Source organism: Camelina sativa, chromosome 11 (assembly GCF_030686135.1).
Source record: "Camelina sativa cultivar CO46 ecotype springtype chromosome 11, ASM3068613v1".
Taxonomy (NCBI): Eukaryota; Viridiplantae; Streptophyta; class Magnoliopsida; order Brassicales; family Brassicaceae; genus Camelina; species Camelina sativa.
The window spans coordinates 24,315,327-24,337,990 of NC_141890.1; the positions used below are offsets into that span (position 1 = coordinate 24,315,327).

At 37.5% G+C, this 22,664-nt stretch overlaps 6 protein-coding genes across 6 annotated transcripts; all 6 read right to left on the minus strand.

The window, feature by feature from the left end:
* Positions 1-475: 475 nt before the first annotated feature.
* Positions 476-1,653, minus strand: LOC147934319 (uncharacterized). Its single transcript, XM_087472588.1, has 2 exons — positions 902-1,653; positions 476-803 (listed from the first exon to the last, which is right to left on the minus strand). The coding sequence occupies exons 1-2, from the start codon at positions 1,651-1,653 to the stop codon at positions 476-478; spliced, it is 1,080 nt and encodes a 359-aa protein (XP_087328714.1).
* A 15-nt stretch (positions 1,654-1,668) lies between these two features.
* Positions 1,669-3,309, minus strand: LOC147934320 (uncharacterized). Its single transcript, XM_087472589.1, has 4 exons — positions 3,157-3,309; positions 2,575-2,973; positions 2,159-2,517; positions 1,669-1,894 (listed from the first exon to the last, which is right to left on the minus strand). The coding sequence occupies exons 1-4, from the start codon at positions 3,307-3,309 to the stop codon at positions 1,669-1,671; spliced, it is 1,137 nt and encodes a 378-aa protein (XP_087328715.1).
* Positions 3,310-4,568: 1,259 nt separating this feature from the next.
* Positions 4,569-5,210, minus strand: LOC147934321 (uncharacterized). Its single transcript, XM_087472590.1, has one exon. It carries the CDS (start codon positions 5,208-5,210, stop codon positions 4,569-4,571), a length of 642 nt encoding a protein of 213 aa, XP_087328716.1.
* Positions 5,211-11,085: 5,875 nt separating this feature from the next.
* LOC104724011 (glucan endo-1,3-beta-glucosidase 1-like) lies at positions 11,086-11,970 on the minus strand. Its single transcript, XM_087473378.1, has 3 exons — positions 11,685-11,970; positions 11,345-11,599; positions 11,086-11,262 (listed from the first exon to the last, which is right to left on the minus strand). Exons 1-3 carry the CDS (start codon positions 11,752-11,754, stop codon positions 11,228-11,230), a joined length of 360 nt encoding a protein of 119 aa, XP_087329504.1. The 5' UTR covers positions 11,755-11,970; the 3' UTR covers positions 11,086-11,227.
* A 12-nt stretch (positions 11,971-11,982) lies between these two features.
* Positions 11,983-17,638, minus strand: LOC104724013 (histidine kinase 2). Its single transcript, XM_087473376.1, has 13 exons — positions 16,813-17,638; positions 16,540-16,725; positions 15,939-16,430; positions 15,559-15,834; positions 15,306-15,475; positions 14,963-15,175; positions 14,689-14,875; positions 14,543-14,594; positions 14,237-14,466; positions 14,054-14,152; positions 13,336-13,973; positions 12,733-13,221; positions 11,983-12,646 (listed from the first exon to the last, which is right to left on the minus strand). The coding sequence occupies exons 1-13, from the start codon at positions 17,080-17,082 to the stop codon at positions 12,397-12,399; spliced, it is 3,552 nt and encodes a 1,183-aa protein (XP_087329502.1). The 5' UTR covers positions 17,083-17,638; the 3' UTR covers positions 11,983-12,396.
* Positions 17,639-19,159: 1,521 nt separating this feature from the next.
* LOC104724014 (uncharacterized) lies at positions 19,160-22,577 on the minus strand. Its single transcript, XM_010442466.3, has 2 exons — positions 22,188-22,577; positions 19,160-21,656 (listed from the first exon to the last, which is right to left on the minus strand). Exon 2 carries the CDS (start codon positions 21,542-21,544, stop codon positions 19,475-19,477), a length of 2,070 nt encoding a protein of 689 aa, XP_010440768.1. The 5' UTR covers positions 21,545-21,656; positions 22,188-22,577; the 3' UTR covers positions 19,160-19,474.
* Positions 22,578-22,664: the final 87 nt, after the last annotated feature.

The window sequence follows — 22,664 nt, forward strand, 5'->3', positions numbered from 1 at the left end:
ACAAAAGAGAAAACGTTAAAACATTTTATGCAGTTTTTGAATTAATATAACTACGGTGGATTAGGTAGTAGAGTAGTTGAAAGTCATCGTCAAATTCACATTCACGGGTCCATGTATGGTGGTTTTGTCAGGGTAAATTAAGTAAAATCTCACAAGATTTCATATTGGGATTTTTATTCTTTTATTTCTATGATATAAAACTAAAGATTGCTTGTTAATTTGGAGAAATGATAGTCAAATGTCTCACAATACTCCATGCGTTCACATGTGGTCTTTAATTCCTTTTAACATATATATTTTAAAAATAAAATTACAAAAACCAAAAAAGACTAATAGTTAGTCACTAACCCATCCGAGACACTACCCGGATCATCAGGAATCTTTACAAAAAAATGACTTCATCAAGGAGTACTATTCGCAAAAGGATAGTTCACAAAGAAGATCCAACTCTCTTATCATTGAAAAAACCTGTTAACTAAAAAGGAAAACATGCCGCCACATACGAGTGAACCCTACTATCTTCGGACACACTACGCGCAATGAGAAAAACTCCTCTATTAGAAATCTCTGATTCATAAACAAGTTTCCATTCATCGATTCCACACAATACCGACAAGATCTGAGCAGAATGAAAACTAAAAGATGGCCACGCCTTTGGCCTATTAACCGCACCCACCAAGACAGTATCCTCCAATGCAAAGATAATCTTGCCCAATTTGTGGCTGATCATACTCTCGATGGCCCAAACCACACAAATTTGATTCACCTCTTGTTTATACTTTATATTAGAGAAAGCTCTTTTACTGTGCATCACAACAAAACCAGTAGCATCTCTTACCACCCAAAAAGCCCCAACCAATTCCTTCTTTTTGACCAAGAGGAACCAATGTTACACTTCAACCAATTTTGCGGAGGAGGATTCCACTGATCCTGAACCATCGATTGTTCTTCGTGTCTCTGAAAACCAGTCAAGTTGGATTGTATAGTTTGGTGTGGTTGTTCAACCATTTGAGCTGAGAACCACAACTCGACATCCTCTTTAATCTTCACGGCTGTCTCCATTGGCGAAAAGGATTTTCCATCAAAGACCCAATTGTTCCTGTTTTTCCATATTCTCCACAGTATCCATGGAAAACTTTTCTTGATCTCAAAGGACCAAAGCTGGTTGTCTCTGTTGCTTAGCAAATGATGCATATGTGTATAGACCGATTCCTCCTCTGGAGCTGGCGACGGGTAGTTGGAGAGAGCCCAAATCTGTCTAGACAAAGGACAAGAGAACAAAACATGGTAAATAGACTCACCAGCCATTCCACAAACTTGGCATCTTCCATCTACTCTGACACCCCTTCGGGATAAAAAATCTCCAACCGGCAAAGCTCTACTCAGAATTTTCCAAAGAAAAGTTTTTATCTTCGGTTCAATCTGCAATCTACAGATTTGCTCTTTCAAGGTATTTAAAGAGGGCAAAGCTGTTGCCTCTCGAATTAAATTTTCCTTTTCCATCTGAGTAGCCAACCAATAACCGGACTTCACCGAGTAATCCCCTGACTTGTTATGTTTCCAAACAAGGAAATCCTCCTTTGACACCACAGGTCTTGTTTCTTTAATTTTGATGATGTCAGCCGGAAAAAACAAGTCTTCTAACTTCTCCATATTCCAATCCCTTCTCTAGAAATCAATGATGTCACATACCTTTAGGGTGATGTCAATGGAGATATTCTTTATAAGAGGCGCCCTCATACCTCCATCATCTACCCACTGGTCACACCAAACACTCAAAGAGGCTCCATTTCCCACTCTTTTAACAGCCCCCTTACCGATTAGATCTCTCCCATGCCTTATACTTCTCCATCCAAAGGACGGTCTGGTACCAACTCCTGCTTCCATAAACTGTCTGAAGGGAAAATATCTACTTTTTATGAGTCTTGAAAAGAGACAGTCGGGTTCTTGGATAATTCTCCATGCTAGCTTAATTAAAAGCGCTTGATTGAATAAACCAATGTCCTTGAACCCCATGCCACCTTGATGTTTTGACAGACATAGACTTTCCCAGCTTTTCCAATGAATCTTCTTTGCATGTTCAGATTAATTCCACCAAAAATATGCTAAAGCACTTGTCAAGTTTGCACAAGATTTCTTTGGTAATTTAAAACAGGACATAGCAGAGACTTGCATTGCCATTGCCACGGTCTTCAACATAATCTCTTTTCCTCCCTGAGAAAGAGATCTGGAGTACCATCCTGATAACTTATTATGCACTCTATCTTTAAGATAGCTTAACATCTGAACTTTAGAGCCACTGAAACATTCTGGTAAGCCTAAATAAGTCCCCACTCCTCTTTGATTCACAATACCAAGGCAACCCTGAATCTCCAATTTGATTACCTCCGGAACTCTCTTCCCAAAGGTGATGGAGGACTTATTCACATTTATGACCTGACCAGATGTCGAACCATACTTCGCTAGAATGTTATGCAACACAACAGCCTCTTCACGGTTTGCTTTACATAGGATAGGCTATCATCAGCAAATAGAAGATGATGAATAACCGGTCCATCTTGAGAGAATTGGAACCCTGAAATTTTCTGGTGCTGTTGAGCTCGATTTAACAAGTGTGTCAGCCCCTCCGTACATAGCACAAAAAGAAAAGGAGAAAGTGGGTTGTCTTAAACCCCTCTCTAGAATGATCATTCCATAAGCCTTGCCATTAATAAGAGTAGAGAAAGTGACAGTGGAGACACACTTCATTATCCAAGATATCCATGTTTCGTGGAATCCCAACATTGAGAGCAAAAACCGTAGATAACTCCACTCCACTATGTCGTATGCCTTTGACATATCCGACTTCACTGCCATACACTCAGAACTGAAAGGCTCCTTGGTGTTCAAAGAATGAATCAATTCATATGTAATCATGATATTGTCTGTTATCAATCGATCAGTAACGAAAGCAGATTGTGTTTCAGAAACAATCTGAGGCAGCAGAGGTTTCAGTCTGTCAACTAAAACTTTGGATATTACCTTTTACATGGCTCTGCAAAGGCTTATGGGTCTGAGATCCGACATTAAATGAGGGTGGGGAATCTTAGGGATTAGACACATATGTGTATAATTCCATTCTTGCGGCATAACTCCATTAGAGAAAAATTTCTGAACCTCTGCTATCAACTGATCTCCTACAATGCTCCAATACTGCTGGAAAAACAGTGCTGACATACCCTCTGCTCCCGGTGCACTGGTTGGATAAATTGAAAGGACAGCATCTTTGATCTCTGAAGGAGTCACCACTCTTATTAGTCTGTTGTTCATTTACTTTGAGACTCTTGTTTGAAATCCTTGAAACATATCTCCAAAGGGAGTCAGATTGGAGGACTTAAAGAGGCCTTGAAAATAAGCAGCAGCTACCTCCCCTTTTGCTCCTTCTGAAAACTGATCATTGCCATTAATGTCCACCAGCTTCTCAATTCTATTCCTTGATCTAGACTCCTTCACCAAAGCATGGAAATTTTTTGAGTTTTGATCCCCCCATTTCTTCCATTTTTTCTGACATTTCTGTTTCTAGAAGGTTTCTTCTTCTTTGTAAGCCTGAGCCAATTCTTTTTTCAGGGAAACCACTCGATAAAAGCTAGGAGAGAGCATCGATTGTTGTAAGTCCAGATCTATCTCAATCTTCCTAATTTTATCTTTAGAGTTTACCGCATTGATTCTCTTCCATGAACTTAGAGCCCTTATGCACCCTCATACTCTTGAAGCTAAGGGGACGCTCAAATCAGCAGCAATAGGACCCCAAGCTTGAGCAATGGTCTCTTCCACTCTAGGTTTATTCAAAAACCTACTATCAAATCTGAAATTGCCCACATAGGAGTCTTGGGATTCGATTAACTTAACCAGAACAGGTCTATGATCGGATCCTCTCATCTCCAAGAAATGTTGATTTGAGGCAGGATAAGAATTAAACCACGCTTGATTTCCGAATGCTCTATCCAGTCTACTCTGGATCCACAAGTCATATCTTCTCCCTGCCTAAGTGAATCTATTTCCATTACTAGACAGCTCATCCATTCCACAATCTCTCAACATGTCATTGAATGGTCTGAAAATAGATTCACATCTTCTTGGCCCTCTTATCTTCTCACTATTATTGCAGATATCATTGAAATCACCTAGCATAATCCAATCTTCTTTTCTAGCACCACCAAATCTACTGATCCGTTCCCACACCAATTGTCTTTTCTTAAAATCCGGATCACCATAGATGCATGAGACAAAAAAGGTAGCAGCTCCAAACTGAACTTGTATATCTATCAAGTTCTTATCCGCATAATGGAAATCCACCTTTAAACTATTCTTCCAAAAAATAGCTAAGCCTCCACCCTTCCTTACCGGTTGGATAGTAAAAACACGATCATAACATAAAACTTCTTGTAAGTCTACTAATATATCTCTATTGTGCATTGTCTCCATCAAGAACAACATCTCAGCGAAGAAGGTTTTACTCAACTCCTTGAGACGAGAAAAAGCCAGGTCTTGAGACCGTCCCAAGCCCTGACAATTCCAGCTCAAAATACTCATTGATCATGGGGCAATCCCTCACCTGGGATCGCCTTTCTAGGGTTAAGCTTGATGAGTTTTGCAGTGCTTGAGCCCTCTTCTACTGCTTTCCTCTTATCTATGACACCTTTTTGTAGCCCCAAACTGAGAACCTGATCATTCTCCAGGATATTTGGTAGTTTCGGTTTTGGCTTCCTAGCAGACTTCTGAGGTCTACGTCTAGCTTTGACCTTTTTTGGAATAGTGCCGGAAGGACCAGTTTCAAAAGATCCAGTCCTATGAACCGTTGCACCTTCCTGAAAAGGTTGGGACAAAGCTAGGAACTGTCCTGGATTCTCCGGAGTAGAACCTTCAGATCGTTTAACCCTCACATCCGCGATAGACCAATTCATATGGGAGCTAGACGAGAGACATTGTCCCACTAACAGAGAATTCTTGGAAATAGCAGCAATTTTTGAACCTGCTGATTTACCCAAGTCAAAGCTAAAGACCAAACCTTTTTCCGTATTAACATCATGATGAATAATCGGAGGAGGTTCGAGTCTAAGAACCGTTTTTCTAGCTATTGGATCCTTTTCAACATCTCCAATTGATTTTCTCACCCTATCGACTTTAACTTGGATGTCTTCAGTTGTATTTGCACGCAAATACTGTCTCATATCTTCGAGCACTTCAATAATATGTTTTAGTTAATCATGTGGCTATAGTTTGATTTGAACGTTGAAGAATATTTGGAAGGATACCATATATGTTGTTATCCGAAGATTATCATGGCCCTGTTAATGTAGTCGGTCTCATTCATAGCAAATCCTTTTGTCCCGGGGGCTTCAGATTTGCGCGAACGTGAATCAGAAATCAAGGACAAACACGACCAATCTTACTATCTTAGCCCCCAAAAAAATCTAAACCTATGACGACAAGTTTTTTATTCCTTTTAGTTAATTATGATATATTTTTCAAAAGACTTTTGTGACAAGTGACGAAAATCGAGGGAGAGAAAAAAAAACATCGATACAAGAAAAGTAAGATGCACTTCTCTCAATTGTTGACATCTCAATATTTTGGAGAATCTTGGCCTTGGAACTGACACCTCAATTAAAATAGGTAGTCAATCAAATTATAAAAATTAATACAACTCAACTTTGATATCCAATAATATTCATCTCTCTTTTATTGCATTTTAAAAAATGGCACAAACCCAACAGGCTAATAGCAAAATACAATTATACAGGAATCTAATTGTACTCATAGTAAACCAAATAAATAGCCCAAATCGTAGAAAAATAAAATAGGTGAAGAAATGATTATCGTTTAATTACTCAGCAAACCGAAAAGTTGTGAGAACATCCAATATTCGATCTCTGCTTGTGATTAATTGTGAGAACTATGGTGAAGTTTGTTGTTTCTTTCTCTCCATATCACTTTTCATTTTCTACTCCAAAATATTTTACCTTAACGTAGACCGTAGGAAAGATTGGAATATTGGATGTTCATTGGAGATAACAAAGTAATCAACCAAAATGACAATGTTGCTTTGTATTTTTCCGGAGACGCACTATGAATCCAGTAAAAAATACGATAAACCACACGACTTCACAATTGGAATTAATTCTGGCAATAAAAAAATAACGAAGGGTAAAAGTATAAACGCCGTGGAAAAACTACAATGAAAAGATATTAAAATATATGGTAAAGGTTAATACTATACAAAAATTTATTGTTAAAATAATTAAAATAAAATAATACAAAAAATATTCGCGCGGTGTAGGGCAGGCACGATTCTAGTTTACACTAAATGATAAAAGAAGAGAAGAAGATTGAGCTCCCAAGGAAGATGGAAAGCACTTTCGTATGGAGGACTAAAGTCGGAGTGAATGAAAGGACGCCGTCAAAATGACGCCAAAACATCGTGGCCATGAAAATTATGATCCCACCATTGAGACCCACCCCAAAAAACTTCCTTCTAGAAGATGACCTTCGTTAAGCTATATATATAACTTTTACTTCTTCTTTTTTATATATATTAAAGGCTTTGTTTCAATAAAATTTATTTAAATAACGTTCCTCAAGTAACTTCTAAACATTTTTTTAATCTAAGCCAATAACCAATTACCAAACCCCACCCATCAATTTTTGGGTAATTCTCATAAATAAAATATTATTATTAGTTTTCTTTTTCAGAAATATTCTAAAACTTTTTTTTCCGATAATACCACAAAACTAAAAAGAAAAATTTAAACTACAAAACTAATTTCTAAATCCTATCTCATACCCCAAAAAAAAACAATTATAAACCCTTGAAAATTAAGTTTTCTTTGAGAATTGATTTTTCTATTTGTGGTAGGGAAACCAATGTTTTTGATGGTATTTTTGGCACATAAAACTAATTATAGTGATATTCTTGAAAACAAAACTTGAAAATGTGATATTTTGATAAACGTTTTGAGTAAAGTGATTTGTAACCCGCTAATCTTTCACAAAACCAAGTGGAAAACTAGCTAAATTACCATTACTAATCCGCAAAACAAAAATATTATATTCACAATACAATAATACAAATGAGGGGTTTGGTGAAGAGTTTGACTCTTCAACTTATTCTATACGAATTTGGAATATATATGTATATATATATATATATACGTTTTTTCTGAATATTTGTAAAGAAAATTTTCAAACAAAAGGAAGAGAGTTCTTCACCTAAAATAACGATCTCTTGACAACAATCCAAAAGTAAAATATAAAAATAAAGGGTTTTGACAAAATAACCAAAAGACAAAAATGAGGTGATTCGACTCAGAGACGCGTTTCGGCGTTTGTCAATCTTGCCGTCTAGTATGCATTCTAACATATATACCTCTTCTCTCTCTCTCTCTCTCTCTCGTCTCTATGCAAGAATTTGTTCTCGATAGGGTTTGGTGACCCATAAATGAAAAGCAAGCTTAGTCCAAGTCAACCTGAAAAAAACAGATCACCTGTTTGATATACAACGAAGTGTCCTCCAAACACATGATTTTTAGGCAGTAATTGTTTAATTGCGTCTGTATTAAGATTCAGAGCCTTTTGATGGTGCATTATTAATTAATTTACAACAATGAATAAAGACCACATGCATACGGATCAACAAAATAACAAATATTAAAAAAATATTAAATTTAATTCGAAATTCATCAATTTTATGACTAACAATTTATTTAATTTAAATTAATAAATATTTGATTTTTCTTCTTAAATTTTACAATTCATCATCAATGACTAATAAAAAATACATAAAACATAAAATGCTTATTATATAAAAAAAATCTAAAACTTAAGTTAGATAGAAACAGAGGGAGTAATAATTTGTAACAATTTGCTACTGTAATCCAGTAATAATATGTTTCTAAAAAATTTATCTACATTAGAAGTTACATGAGTTTGCTATTGAAAAACAAATAAAAAATAGCTGCAACCTTTTTACCAGAAAAGAAAAAAGCTGCAAACCTTGTTACAAAATTAAGAGATAATTTCAGAAGGAATATTTTAATCTCATTTAATTTAATTTAATTAATACAAATTACTAAATTGAGATTTTTTTTTTCTGAAAATTATAGACTTTCAAGTTCAAAAACTAAGATAAAATTAGGGGTTTCCTCTACAACTCAAATTTAAATGATAAAAAATTTCTATATATTATATAACTTTTGTGTTAATGAAAAAAATTATATGTAATATCAATATTAATAATGCCTCAGTATGCCGTGTAGCACCTAATTAATCACTTCTCATCAGACTTGAGAGGGTATGTGTTCGAATCCCGACATTGAGATCATTTTTTTTTTTGTTAATTCAGAGAGTAAATCCCTAGATCTATAGAGGGGTCCGAGACTAATCTCTCTAGGGAGAAGATATCCCACAGGTAAGAAGGTATCCTCAGGCTCTATGTATGTAAATAGACCGTAAGCAATAGACCCATACCCATGTGGCCAAATGGATAAAGCTGAGCAATTCTGCGATTGGAGAGAATCGATCTCTGGCCTAGACCAACAGAGTGACTCTTTCACCAAAGCTAGAACCACTAGCCCACCACTTCGTGGTTCATTGCGATCATCTTCGTTTCGAAGTTTGCTCGGTTTGATGAATCATATCGATGCTTAGCGCGAGTACTTCAGTTCCCTCTCGTCTACTAAATACTTTTGTGGTAAAAAAAAACATTCTATACTTCGGTTGTCAAGGGAATTTGGCAAGTGTGTGATTTTAGGTTTTGGTAATTTGGGTCAATCAATTTTTTTTTTTTTTGTTTCTCCTCGTGAGTTTGAGGGAGAGAAGAACTCCAGTAATTTCTCACTCCATTGTTTGAGGAAATAGTTTTTTTTTTTTTAACTTGCATCAGTGAAGTCTAAGAACAAAGTTAGAACCTTTCATGAGAGGTACTACAACACTCGCCTAAACAAGAATGTGTGAGAACTGGTATGTAGTAAGCAAAGTTCAAAGTTGATAATTGTGGATTCAAGATTGAATCTGTATACTACACTTAGGATCACCGAGTCTTTTAGCTTGTTGGTGGAGCAGTCACACAAAGTTCGCACTCATTTTTCTTTGAAGGCTTTTGTTGTGTCAACTATGAAATTTTATCTTAGTTAGAGGTAAAAGGTGAAGGCTCTCCAAAGCAAGAACCTTTTTTGCATTTCTCACTGGTTGCTTTACATTACGATTTAAAGCAATCTATTACATTACGATTTAAAGCAATCTTTTTTGCATCTCCAATAGCAATCTCTATTATAGAGGTGAAAATAGAGTACCATTGGAACAAAAATTACTCTATAATAGAGAATAGAGTCAAAAATAGAGTACCATTAGAGATGCTCTAAGAGGTCCTCTCCGTCACTCTGCAGAAGAGCTTGTACTTGAACCTTGTTTCTACTTGTTTGGTTTACATTGTTCCTCTTATTGTTTTTCCTTTTCAGGTGTTGTTAGAATTAAAGTAACATTTTCTTGTTTGTCTTGGCTGCTCTAGGCATTGGGAGCAAAATGGACGTGGAGTGAATACAATTCTTGCTGGCTTTAAGATCACTTGGACTCATTTTTCCGCTGATAAAGTTAATTGGTTGATATGGTTGCAATAAGCAGACTTCCTACTTATGACTGCTTCTGCAAGCGGGACTAAGACAGGTGATGCTGTCACTGATAACGTATAGGCTGGAGCGACCACTGGAACTGGAACTAAAAACTGCGAGTCAAAGAAGATCATCAATGAGCTAGGCTTGGCTTGTAAAAGCCAGCAACTTCAAGAAGAGACTCTAAAACCGTACCACTGCAAGGAGCCTCAAAAGGGTGCCTGATGTAGATATCAGAAAAAAACATTGACAACTCTTGAAAGTACTGGCTTGTCTTTGCAGTCTGGTTCAGAAGGGAACTGCCCTTTTATCGGTGAGAAAGTAATGCAAGACGGGTACAATTGGCGTAAATATGAGCAGAAACTGGTTAAAGGAAATGAATTTACACATTGTCAAACAAAATGATACATGATTACGGTTAGAGAAGTGTCTAAGGCAGGAGAATATTCTTATTATTAGATTATTATGTTCCTTTCATAATTTGGTTAAGGTTTTGGAATCTTTACTTATTTGTTTTATAAGTTAGGTCGGTTGTAATGGGTCTATAAAAGGATCCTCACATCATCATTAACCTTAATCTCTAAGAGAGAATTAGGGTTAAGAGGGAGCTAAGCATTCATATTCTTCCTAATTCTCAAGCAATAAAGAGGTTCATAACACAAAACTTCAAGTTTCAGTTGCTTTATTATTGGCAATTGAATTGACAACTGGTACTTCACAATCAAGTAGCAAAAAGGAGGATACACACAAGCAGATTCTAAATGCATCGAGAACAAGCCATTTGCATCGATGTTCCTTCTGTTTAGTTTGTTATACGAAGAAGGAAGGTGGAATATGTAAACCGAAGTACGGTGCACTGGTTCACACTCAGTCATTGGTTATTGTTGTGAATGATGGATACTGATGGCGTAAATATGGACAGAAAACAGTGAAAGGCAGCCCTTATCCAAGGTCGCCTTTTAGTTTCACCCTTGTATCTATTCTTATTTTGGAACTCCCACTTGCTTCAGTCTGATTCTCTTAATGGCCTGTATCAGGAGCTACTATAGATGTTCAAATTCTGGTAGTAAATCTAAGTAGTAAATCCGCATAGTTCAGCTCTTTTGACCATTAAAAAAGGCCAAGGCAGGAAAAATTATTAATAGACTGTATAGTTAGTTCTTCAGGCGGCACCAGATTAGCTAGTATACAATGTAATCATTTATTACCTTAAGTAGAAGAGAGCTTGTACGACAAGATTGATGGATCTCCAATGATGTATACAACTGGATCCAATGTTTCTGATTCCAATGTTGTTATATGGTATCACCGCGTGAGGACCACGTATTCTAAACAAAAATGGAATCAGCCTACTGCTGCGACTACATATTGTGAAGTAATTAGATTGAGGAATAGTGACCAGGTTGATGTATGTATATTTGATACTTTGGAAAAAAATCAATGCACAATAGAAAGCATGTTGTATTGAAGAAATTTTATCAAAGGTAAGAGTAATGAGAGAACAGTTTCCAAGGGAAACACATTACATAGGGAAAATGTATAAATGCAAAATTATAGCTTCTCATCTTGTTGTATCATTTGAATCAGGGGTTATACTCATAGTGGCAAGAACCATGACCTGTGACAATTATATCCAGATCAGAAGCTGATTATTCACTATCTGCTAAGATTAAAGTGATATAGATAAGGAGAGAGCTTACTGGGGTCAAGCTCAGTGATCATGGCAGCACCTTTGAAGTAACAAGAACCACCTTTGTGCTTATAAGTTTGGTAATAACTATTAAAGGCAAAGGAGGCATGATCCCTGATTGTGTTGGGCAAAAAGCATGGCTGGTTCTCCTGCTGCATTTTGCTGCAGTCAGCTCCACCGCTACCGCATGCCCACGATAGGGCTGCCTGCAACTCATCGTCTGGCGTTTGTTCATCCGCTATGCACCATTGTTCCGACTCTGCCTCTGTTTATACATACACTCACATACATCTCTTGTTAAAGCGTAAAAAGGACATACACTAGTGTGAACATTGCAGTGATAGTTTTACCTGAAAATTGCGGAAATGTCATTGCTATGACTAGCAAAGGAAGAAGTATCCTTATCAAGAACGTTGACATCTTTCCCAAGAAGGCAATGAGTGGTACAGAGAGATTCAGATCTGATCTAGTTGATAAGTTTGAGAGCTAAAAACAATGAGTGCAATTTGACCCCTTTATACTATAGTTAGAAAGAATCAGTACTTTCAAGATCTATGAGTAGGGAATCTTGGTTTGCTTCAGATGCAATCATGTGCCAGATCTGCATTTAACTCGTTTTGAGGAAGATTTTGTTCTGCTTCTGGAAGCTTTTCAGAACACAGTCATTTATACATTTCCTATCATGTAATCAAAGCCCATTACTATTTGTACACACCATACCAGCTGTTTTACAGTTAAGAGGGAGTTTGAGTTTTAATATAAGAACGAATATAATGGAGCTATACACTAGAAATCTGCTATACACACACGTGGAGATCAAAGATGACAAACTGTCTATACAAAGAGAGTGACTGCGGCTTTCGCAGTTTCTTCGCATACTCAACCAGACGAGGTCTAATAGGAGACCTGTGAAGGACAATCATTAATGGACTGGTTCTTGCCTTGACCTCAGGTTGAATTGCAGTGTCATGCATGTTCAAGATATACTACCCGACGTCAAAAAGCTCTCGGGTCAATATATATATATACTCCTACAAGGGAATGACTTTTCAGTCTTCCCTTTTAACACGGTTCAAAGAATCTTGCAACCGCTGTGTAGAGCACTTCCTCTTCAAACGGTTTTGATACATAACCATCCATGCCACATTTCATGCATTCTTCGTGAGTAGCCTGTATAACATCAGCTGTCATTGCTAATATCGGGACGTGCCAACTACTAAATTTACAGAACAATTCAGCAGAAACTTCTCCAGAAGCTATTTTCTTGTTGATTTCATACTCCAGATCACGGACTCTCCTCGTTGCTTCAAATCTGCACAAAAAAATCATAAAATTACTAGGGACCACATTCAAAATATCAACAAGATGAAGGGACCAGATCGAAAAATAGTTAGCTACCCATCCATTTCAGGCATCTGGAGATCCATGAAGCAAGCCTCGAAGTTATGAGGCGGCTTAAGCATTTCCAATGCAGCCTTGCCACTCTCAACACATGTAACAATAGCTCCATATTTCTTAAGTGCACCTTCGGCAACTCGTCTGTTCACCAGATTATCGTCCACAACCAGAATCTGCTTTTCTCTGAGCAAGTGTCCAAGATTTCTTCGTTTTCTGTTTGGTTGCCTCTTCTTGCCATTGACAAGTGTTTCTTGCAAGCAACATATCAAGACACTCATCCGAAGGGGTTTTATTACTACCTCATCGATGAGACCTGAAGACTTCATCTCACTTCGCTCAGTAAGAGTTGCAGAGGTCGCCAAAAGTAAAATCTTTGGGATTCTTGTTAAGGTTACTTTGCTAAAGGTAAACAACTTGTCGAGTGCTGCAAAGTCTTTCTTGTTCCAGGCGTCTTTGTCAATTAGAACCATAGCCAAATTGTCTAATTTGCTGCAAAGAGTCCAGAAAAAATTGAACGCTTTTAGTGAACCAACTATAATCTCTACAAATACAGCGTGCAGTTGGAAAAGTAAAGAAAAACAGACATTAGTACATGTAAAGTACCTGACACAGGTGCATGCCAATCTAAGACTCGAAACAATGTCTGCAGATATTCCCAATCTCCAAAGATGGTAACTGGTCACCTCAGCTCGAATGTTTCTGTTATCAATAACTAATGCTCTCAATCCTGTAAACTCTTGAATAGCTAGATCGAATCGTTCCAACTTAGTAACAGACGAATTTGTTTCTGCTTTACCGAAAACTCCAGTAAATGAAAAAGTACTGCCTATCCCGGGCTCACTCACAAACCCCATCTCTCCTTGCATGAGTTCAACCAAACGCTTGCTTATGCTTAAACCTATGCCAGTCCCACCATAAGTCCGCGATGTGGAACTGTCGGCTTGCATAAAAGGAGTGAATATTCGGCCTTGTGCATCCACAGGTATGCCCACTCCTGTGTCCTCAACTGTAACTAGCAACTTGATTTTATCAGAATTATGATTCTCAGTGCTGTAAAATGTCTTGAAGTTCTTCCAGCTTCCACATGCATTTACAGCAGGAAACCCGCTAACTGTCTCACCGGACTCACTGCATCCTAGCGCTAGTCTCTGTCTGAGCACTGCATCTTCGATACTAAGAGGCTCCCTCACCTCATCTGCAAGATGCACTGAGATAAATATGTGTCCCCTTTCCTGTGTGAACTATTAATACAGAAAGAACAAGTGAGTACTATAGTTGTAAAGAAGTATGTTGTTTTGTAAGATGGGAAGCAATTAATCACCTTGATTGAGTTTCCAACCAGGTTTGTAATTATCTGCCGAAACCGACTTGGATCACCAACTACGACATCAGGAACTTGACTAGAAACATAAACGGCCAACTGTAACAAGGAACCAAGATTTCATTTGTTTGCTATTTGAAAATATTAAGAAGCTGGAAGGACATGCACTTAATTATAGTATACCTCAATTCCTTTTTCATTTGCCTTGCCAGAGAGGAGAGATGAAACATTATCCAGAATAAAACGCATATCAAAAGGCACATTCTCAAGCTCGAGCCTTCCTGATTCAATCTTTGCCTGATCAAGAACCTCATTTATGAGTGATGTAAGATCCTTCCCACTTCCGTGAGCAGTTTGCGCATAGTCCATCTGCTTCGCATCAAGATCCGTGTCCATCAGCATTTTCAACATTCCTGTAACAACATGTTTGAAATTTTCAGCTGAATTTCCAGAGAACGTGCAATGACAAAGGATCAGTTGAAAAAGTACCTAAAACTCCATTCATCGGAGTCCGTATCTCATGAGAAACAGTTGCTAGGAACTGCAAACATGAAGCAATTCAGTGACGAAACAACTCTTGTTAACAAAAAGAAAAGGTTTCAAGCTATTGAGACTATTTGATTCACATAAGTTACCTGTGACTTTGCAACGTCAGCAGCCTCAGCACGAGCTTTGAGTTCCCTCATCTTCTGACAGTCCTCTTCAACTGTCGCAATTCGATTGAGGGCTTCATTGAATATATAACCAACAAGAAAAGTAATAACCAGAACTAAGATCGACGGTGTTATCGCTGTCCAAGGAATGGGAAGTTTATGCTTAAACCTATAAATGAACAATGCCATTTTCATACTTCAGGAAAGAGAGAAGTGAACATATCTTACAAAAATATCACTAGAATTAAGAGTTAACCTGCAGTGCATCTCATGATTCCTTGATGGATCACCAAAATCAAGGCTACTTATGTGCTGTTCACTTGTATCTCCAATTTCTGAGCCATACATCTTAATTAGACCTGAGGCGTTAGTTGTGTCATAAACATCCACAGCAATCGTCTGTTTGCTGGCAAGTTGGTGTAGAAGTTTCTCCACCAACGATGGCATATCGTATGATGCACCAAGGTACCTGTTTTAGGTGTACCTTATTAATATTTTCTAGTACAGAGATCAGTCTTTGCTACATAGGTTCAGTTTCTTGTGTCCTAGAATCATTTTATATCAGCAAAAACCATTTATTTTTAAAGTAAAAGCAGTACCCAATAGTTGCTTCAATACGTTGTTCTTCTGTAGCATCGGGCACTAGGCTCGTGTCGTACACAGCAAAGGTCAACACGACGCCAAGATGATTTGACTTAAGAAGCTTAAATGGAGAAGTTAATACTCCTTTTCCTGATGCCTTTGCCCGCAAGATGTTTTCACGGTCTTCCTGCAAGACAGTTAGACTTTTGAATTCTCTTGTAGCACACATTAGTTTGGCAATAGGAAAGGAAACTTTTAAACGTTACTGACTTCTCCAGACATCATGTCGACCGATACAATGTGGGAAACAGTTTCTTGAGCAAATATAACTGGCGCATATTCGTCTTGAGTAGGTGCTGGGTCAAAATTTTCAGGGACACAATCTTGGACAACTGTCTGGTCCTCAGTTTCCATTTTCTTTATTGACCATCCATGCTCCTTTTCAAATTTCTCTCTTTCCGAGTGTGGGACTTTCAAAGCATACGCTACACCACTTGTAAGAGGCCTCTCAAAGTTTGTTCTCTCCGTATATTCTTCAAATGTTTTCTGTAAATGTACCAGACATTGATGATTTAAACATGAGACAAAGAATAGTTTAAACACAACCTTGAGATACGAAATGTATTTAACAGTAAGGAAAAACACATCACCTGATCAATGGCAGATGGGGATTTCCCATGGTGAAATGTAGATACAAGAATAGACAAGGCATGCACATGGTTCAGGCTAACATTGAACTGATCTTGTAACACGCGGGCTCTTTCATCACACATGTTTGCTAAAGTCTCCCTTCTTTTCATTATGATATCCTCATTGGTGTCCCAAAACCACCACACGGAGAAGGAAACTCCTCCTAAGATACCGAGGAGAAGGATGTTCTTCCTCCATCTTCCAGCCCCTCTAGAAGAGGTCTGAGCACGTTGTTGCTGCTTCTTTTGAGCTAAAGGCTCTTGCAGATGTACTTTTTCTTTACTCTCAGTTGGTGCTTTAGAATGAAATACATAAGATATCTTATGGCACACTAACACACCAAGGATGAGACACCACCATGCATTTCTTAAATAATATGATAAACCCTCCTCATCAAGCCCTTCTTCAGAGTCTTTTTCTTCTTCAACGGGTTTTTCGGGTTGCTGTAAACTCTACCAATAACCAAAACATTCAAAAAACAAAGTTCTGTGAGAGCTAGATAGATACCAAATTTGAAGGCAATTTTCCACACATGCTAGAATCCAATGTTATTTATCTTACCTGCTCAAGATCATCATTACACATACGAGATGTTGATGAAATAGAATGTTGTAAGCCTGATGGATTAAGATTCCAGGGAATCCCTCCAGTGTCTTGTTTCTCCGAAAGCATATTTAGGGAACATGTAATACCATAATTTGCCCAAATTCCAGGGCTTGATTCCTTACGACATTCAAAGGATAATACCTGAGAAAACAGATGCAGAGAATGGTAAAGTATATCACTTTAAGGCAAATCAGAAGCTCAAACAAAGTCAATTTCAGAGAATATTACCTGATCTGAATCAGAGAACAAAGAGACCAAATCATGAATCTCACTCCTGGTGACGTTTTGATGTCTATACGCCACTTTAGCTTCTCCATTACAAGAACATCTCTCTTCCTTCTGAGTCCTACCTAACCGTGAGAACATAACCAGAACGATAACTACCATAGAGCCACACAGAATCAGGAACAAGAGAGGCTTTTTAAGCCAATTCTGGCCACTGCTCGACTCCTTTGCCTTCTTTGAAGTAAGATTCGAGAGTTCACAAGTTATAGACATGGTCGACTTCTAGGAAGAACACTAATCTCAGATTCAGCTAGTGGGGTTGGAGTGAATTCAGATCTCTCCGAACCCAAAACTGTAAAACTCTATCAACAGAACAACAATCTCATGATGTAAACGTTGAGTTCTTGAAACCACCCCAAGAAGAAGAAGAAGAAGAAGAAGAAGCTGTGACAGTCCGATGCGGAAAGATTTCTTTTTGTTTGTTTGTTGGGTTCTCTTACTTAAGACGCAAGACGACAAGATGAACCAAACCCAGTGGTTGCAATGGGAGAAAGACATTGTTCAGTAAAGAAATGGAAAAGAGAAAAGGACAAAGCTTTATCTTCTTCTTTCATGGTTTCAGAGTCAAAAAAAAAAAAAAAAAAAAATGTTCAAGCTTTCTCTCTCTTTCTCTGTTTCTTCTATTCTCAAGATGCTTGTGTGAAGAAAAAGACCCAGCTGGTGTCTCTCATTACCCAACTGGACTCAATGATCATACTCTTTGGATAAAACAAGTGCATTTTTGTTTGGAAATTATTATGACCAAAAAGAAAAATAAAGATGTCACTTCTCTCTTTTTCTCTTTTACTCTATTTTTGATTATTATTATTTTTTTTTTTTGTCTTTTGGTGAAAAAAAATTGAGGTTTTGAGTCTATGATTATCTCATCATCTAGGTGGGGAAGGTATTACACAACATTTTCAGCTAAATAATAAAAATGGATTGGCTAATGACAGTACAAATAAACTCAACTAGACTGCCAAGAATCAATAAAAGTGGAATTGTTATTTGTTTGATCTTTTTGGTCTTTTGAAAATTGTTTGTTTTATCACCATATATAGTTTAAAATATAACGATGAGTGGGTTTTACGAGAAGTGGGTATTTGATTGATTCTACATAGACTCCTCTTATTTCTTTTTTTTTTTTTTGTTAACCTCCTCTTATTTCTTTAATCAGTTTATGTATCTTTGTCTCCCAACCATAGTTTAATGATTCTCTGATCCATTTTGTAAGAAACTATTCTTGAATCTTCAAGATTGTGATATTAGTCTAACTAATTTATTTAAAAATCTACATGCATAAATTGAAATGGATTCAGATAAATAATCAATTGGTTGGTGATAGAATTGTTGTTGTATGTTATCCTCATTCAAATTCAAACTCGATATAATACATGTAGTTGATTAAAACTATATTTCGAAATGGCCAACCAAGCAAAAGTTATACAAGTGGAGGGTGGGATCGATTGACCCTATAAGTCTATAACCTTTATTAAATTATGTTTTGCATGGGGCATGCCTCTTTTAGTTAGAGTTAGATGGAATATTTTGGTTTGAAACATTCTGGTTTGACTCCACTATCCCAACTTATATATATGGCTATTTTTTCTTTCTCCATTTAATCGTTTTCTTTTGGACTCATTTCCTTTTTTTTACATTTCTTTTTAAATTAAAAATTAAACTGGGGGATCATTATTCTTGCAGTTTTCGTTTTTTATTATTTAACTCTTGCAGTTGATTTCAAAATTTCTATGCTTGTTTTAAAGTGTTTTCCACCTAAAGGATCTGATTTGAAATCGACGAAACAATTACTTAATATGACATTACTATACATAATCAACCTTAAGCTAAAAATGCACTTGTTTGGGGTTTGGTGACTACTGATTAGTAAATGATCAAAAAGGTATTGAAGTGGTTTACTACTAGAATTGAGATTCAATGTTTTGGGGGAGCAGACTTGACGCTTAGGTTGCCCCGTGGGAGTTCTAGATCTCTTGTGTGGAGGGACAAGGGGATGATAGTTATTACAAGACACTAACTAATGTCTCTTCTCGGACAACGTTTCTATCTCTGTCTTTTTCTTCCCCAAGAGCTTAATCTCTTACCAGGTTCGACATAACGAGGAGCTTCACGTGTATATATTTGATCGTTTCTAACCGAATCCAAAATAAATAAATAAAAAACTATACAAGTACAAAAGCACTGTTTGATCTGAAACAAATTGAAGTCGATGGAACTGATGAAACCAGAGTAACCACATGTAGTATACTAGTATAGATTAGCCAAACTTTTTTGAAGCAAGAGTGACAAGTAAAAAGCAGAATGACCTTTGGCTACATTTTATACCAAGGTTAATACAGAAAGAAGGAAATATAGTAATGTAAAAAACAAACAACAAGTCAGACTAAGTTTGATACTTCAACATTTGCTAATACAACAGCTCCAATGAACAAACAGAGGCTTGCCTGTATATATAGTTCCTGACATAATAATAATAATCCACAAATCTTTTGGATATAGAGTTGGGTTTCTACACTGAGTCAAAAACCGTTAAACATTGATGATATAAAAGCTCTTACTCTTGTCTCTTGCAGGGACAGTGAATGATAATCAATGAGTTCCTGCTTCAGTGTGAAAGCAACTCCTCTGGTATAGCAGCTGGGTCCAAGTCCCAACAGTTTCCGGGCACACCACTAGTTTCTTCTTTAAGAAACCAAGATGGCACTTGATGAGAAAACCGCAGCATCTCTCTCCTCGGTATCCACTTTCTGCTCTCCTCCTTATCTCTCCTGCAATAAACGGTTTTGTAACCCTCTACTTTCACGAGCGGGGCGATGCAAACCCCAAACTGTTCAGAATATTCATCAAGGATCTCAACCATTTCGTACTGGTGCCTCACTTCGTCTGGAGTTGAGTTGTTCCAGTTTGGTGACCAGTTCTTGTACACAGCCCAGATATCTCCGGTTTTGGGGAATATCCTAACACAACCGCCTCTTCCTGTTTTCTTGCCTTTCAAGAGATGGGAAAATATGTTAACATGGTCAACTATGTCAGTGTTTCGTATCCTGAAATGTCCACATGACTTTGTAAACCCGTACTGCACCCATTTCATTGTACCAAACTCGATGTCTGTTTTGGAGCTCAAGTAGGCTATGTCAATCTTAAAAGGTTGCACAGAGAGTACTTCGCGGACCATGCAATATAACCGTGGCATACCATCATCTTCATCATAAATTGCCCATATTTGCCTAGCCTCGAAGCACTCCTCTGCTCTGTTTTTATCAAAGTCATGGAAGTCGGAGTCTGGAACTGTTATAGGCCCGTTTATTTTCCGAGCAGATTGATGACCAGAGGAAACTGTTTTTCCTATTCTGGATACATCATCCCCTACCTTGGAGGAGGCACTTATTTGATCAAGGGGAGCCGCGTCCTCAGTAGCCGCCGCTGCCTCTGAAGCCAATCTCATAATCTCTAGTCTTTGCTTAATATCTGTTTTAGCTTTGTTAATCAATAGCTTCCGCGCATCCAATCCTGTTGCAGAAGACCACCGTCGCATTGAACCATAACTTTGCCCAGGATGTTTAAACTCATGTTCCATGTTTGCATCCGAATTTGTTGCTTTTGATTCTGGATTAGATTTGGTAATGTTCTCAACAGATCCATTACCAATATTCCTCTTCTTTTCAGGTCTGCTGGCCTTAATCACTGACGGATCAGCAGACCAATTGGCTGGGCTTGGATATATTAGCTCAGAGGCCATGCTTTTCATCGAGTTCGTCCTGTTAGGGCCTTCTTTAACTTTTTTCCTTCCCCTACAGGCTACCCCATTGGTGGGCTTATAAGGATATCCATTGGATACTGAAGACATGCGGTTTGACTCCAGATTCCCAGGAGGTGTTCCCACATATGAGCTCCAGTCATATGACTCATTTGTAACATATTCATATCCATGTGCAGGATACTGTCCTAAGAAATAAGTAGAATTGGTAGGCATACGTGAAACAGCATCATAGCCATGACCTCCATAGCCATTACTTGTTGTATGAGATGGAGCTGCATATTGAATTGATGCACTAACAGGAGCCGGCCCAGTCTCCACAGCAATAAATGCTCCTCGGCAGTTCTTACATGACAGCCTCTTATTCACATACTTCCGCAGATACTCGTACTGCACTTTGCAAGAGGTGCATACCGTCCAGAAAGTATCAAGTCTTTCTGAAACTGGTGGACAACAATCGAAACCTGCGGGTGAGGGGGCATACTCTGTACTGTTCTTCTGAACCACCATGGAATCGATAACTTTCTTTCTTTTGTAATAAAAAGTGCTTTTCTTAAACTCAGCTGAGAGGAAACCCCAAGCTTCAGATATGATCTGAAATGCCCCGTTAGCTCCAACGCATTTGTTCTTGTCGGGATGGAGCAATACAGCCATCTTCTTGTACTGTTTCTTAACTTCTCTTTTTCCAGCTGATGGTTTTAGTCCGAGAACTGCATAGTAATCAATCTCCCCACTGCGCCTACTCTGAGAAGCCAAATAAACTTCGTACGTCGTGAGCATTTGTGACAAACCCTCCAAATCTGGAAACAGTGACTTCGCCCTCAAGGCATAACTCCTTGCCCCTGCGAAATCCTTCTCAGCAAATCTTCTCTCAGCGATCTGCTTCGCTTTAAAAGCCTCTTCTCTGTATGCTTCCATGTAGAATCAGCTCAATTTCACCACCAACAGTTCTGAAAAAGGAAACTAAGACCGTTCTGGGCAGCTAAATCGCACAAAATTGTCCATTTACACGCACCATATATACCATTATCTGCAAACAACATTTCACCAGAGTAAAATTAAATATCTTCGGGTCACTCACTACAACATAACCCAATACTTAATCCAAAGGGCTCAAAACACAACATTATTATGACAACCAATTTTAGCTCAGAAAACAAGAACCCATCCCAATCACTAAAAAGATCACATCTTTGCTCAAAACTTAGGATTCGAGATCAATCTCAAGCTTTAAAAAAAAAAAAAAAAAAAAAAAAAAACCCCACTTCTCTACGGCTAACTCTGATACAATAACAAAAACCCTCGAGTAGATTTGGGTATCTAAAAAAGACTCATCTTGAAGTCAAAGTAGCTTAAAAATCTCTCCTTTTTTTTATCAGTTGAAACAGAGGTACATCCTCAAATGCAAGCTATTAACTTCAACACAAAACCTTTCAAGTAAAGATTTACATTAAAAGCCCTTTTACTTAAGATTCGCTAAAATTTCTCAACACACTACAAAATCAAATTCATCTTAAAAGAGCAAGAGAGAGAGAGAGAGAGATACAAGAAGCGATCTTACTGGGTAAAAATGGGTAACAACAATGCTGGCGAATTCTTCTTCCAGAGCTAAAGAAACAGATCAAGAGAGAGATTTGTTGTGGATCTAACAAACTAAAAATTAGGGTTTCAGATGAAGTGAAGAGCTTTCTTCGATTGACATACACATCGTGGAATGGAATTTGCCGGCGAAAAACTCGAGAACCTTTTTTTTTTTTGCCGTCGATCGGAGAAATCGAAAATTTAGGGGAAAATTAACGATAAAATAAATATTGGATTTTTTTTATGTTTTTGATATATTTTGGTTTTAAGTAATTTTATTCAGGCACCAGTGAAAAGTAAACGATGCTAATTTGCTAATAGTACTACTTCATGCTATCGTGCACTGTAATGAGCAGTGCGCATATTTATTTATACACACATTTTTTTTTTTAATTTTTTTTAAATCATATATCTAATATTTCGTTTCTTCGTATAAAAATTCTTAATGAAAGAAAAG

Coding starts and splice junctions, on each gene's coding strand:
- LOC147934319 (XM_087472588.1), bottom strand. CDS start 1,653: ATGGAGAAGTTAGAAGACTTGTTTTTTCCGGCTGACATCATCAAAATT. Junction 804..901: donor AATCCTCCTCCGCAAAATTG/GTTGAAGTGTAA, acceptor TGTGATGCACAG/TAAAAGAGCTTTCTCTAATA.
- LOC104724014 (XM_010442466.3), bottom strand. CDS start 21,544: ATGGAAGCATACAGAGAAGAGGCTTTTAAAGCGAAGCAGATCGCTGAG.
- LOC147934320 (XM_087472589.1), bottom strand. CDS start 3,309: ATGAACAACAGACTAATAAGAGTGGTGACTCCTTCAGAGATCAAAGAT. Junction 2,518..2,574: donor CAGCACCAGAAAATTTCAGG/GTTCCAATTCTC, acceptor TGCTGATGATAG/CCTATCCTATGTAAAGCAAA. Junction 1,895..2,158: donor GCAATGCAAGTCTCTGCTAT/GTCCTGTTTTAA, acceptor TTTTCCCTTCAG/ACAGTTTATGGAAGCAGGAG.
- LOC104724011 (XM_087473378.1), bottom strand. CDS start 11,754: ATGTCAACGTTCTTGATAAGGATACTTCTTCCTTTGCTAGTCATAGCA. Junction 11,600..11,684: donor GACATTTCCGCAATTTTCAG/GTAAAACTATCA, acceptor ATGTATAAACAG/AGGCAGAGTCGGAACAATGG. Junction 11,263..11,344: donor GATCACTGAGCTTGACCCCA/GTAAGCTCTCTC, acceptor TAATTGTCACAG/GTCATGGTTCTTGCCACTAT.
- LOC104724013 (XM_087473376.1), bottom strand. CDS start 17,082: ATGTCTATAACTTGTGAACTCTCGAATCTTACTTCAAAGAAGGCAAAG. Junction 15,835..15,938: donor CCCCATCTGCCATTGATCAG/GTGATGTGTTTT, acceptor GTACATTTACAG/AAAACATTTGAAGAATATAC. Junction 13,222..13,335: donor TTGGCATGCACCTGTGTCAG/GTACTTTACATG, acceptor GACTCTTTGCAG/CAAATTAGACAATTTGGCTA.
- LOC147934321 (XM_087472590.1), bottom strand. CDS start 5,210: ATGAGACAGTATTTGCGTGCAAATACAACTGAAGACATCCAAGTTAAA.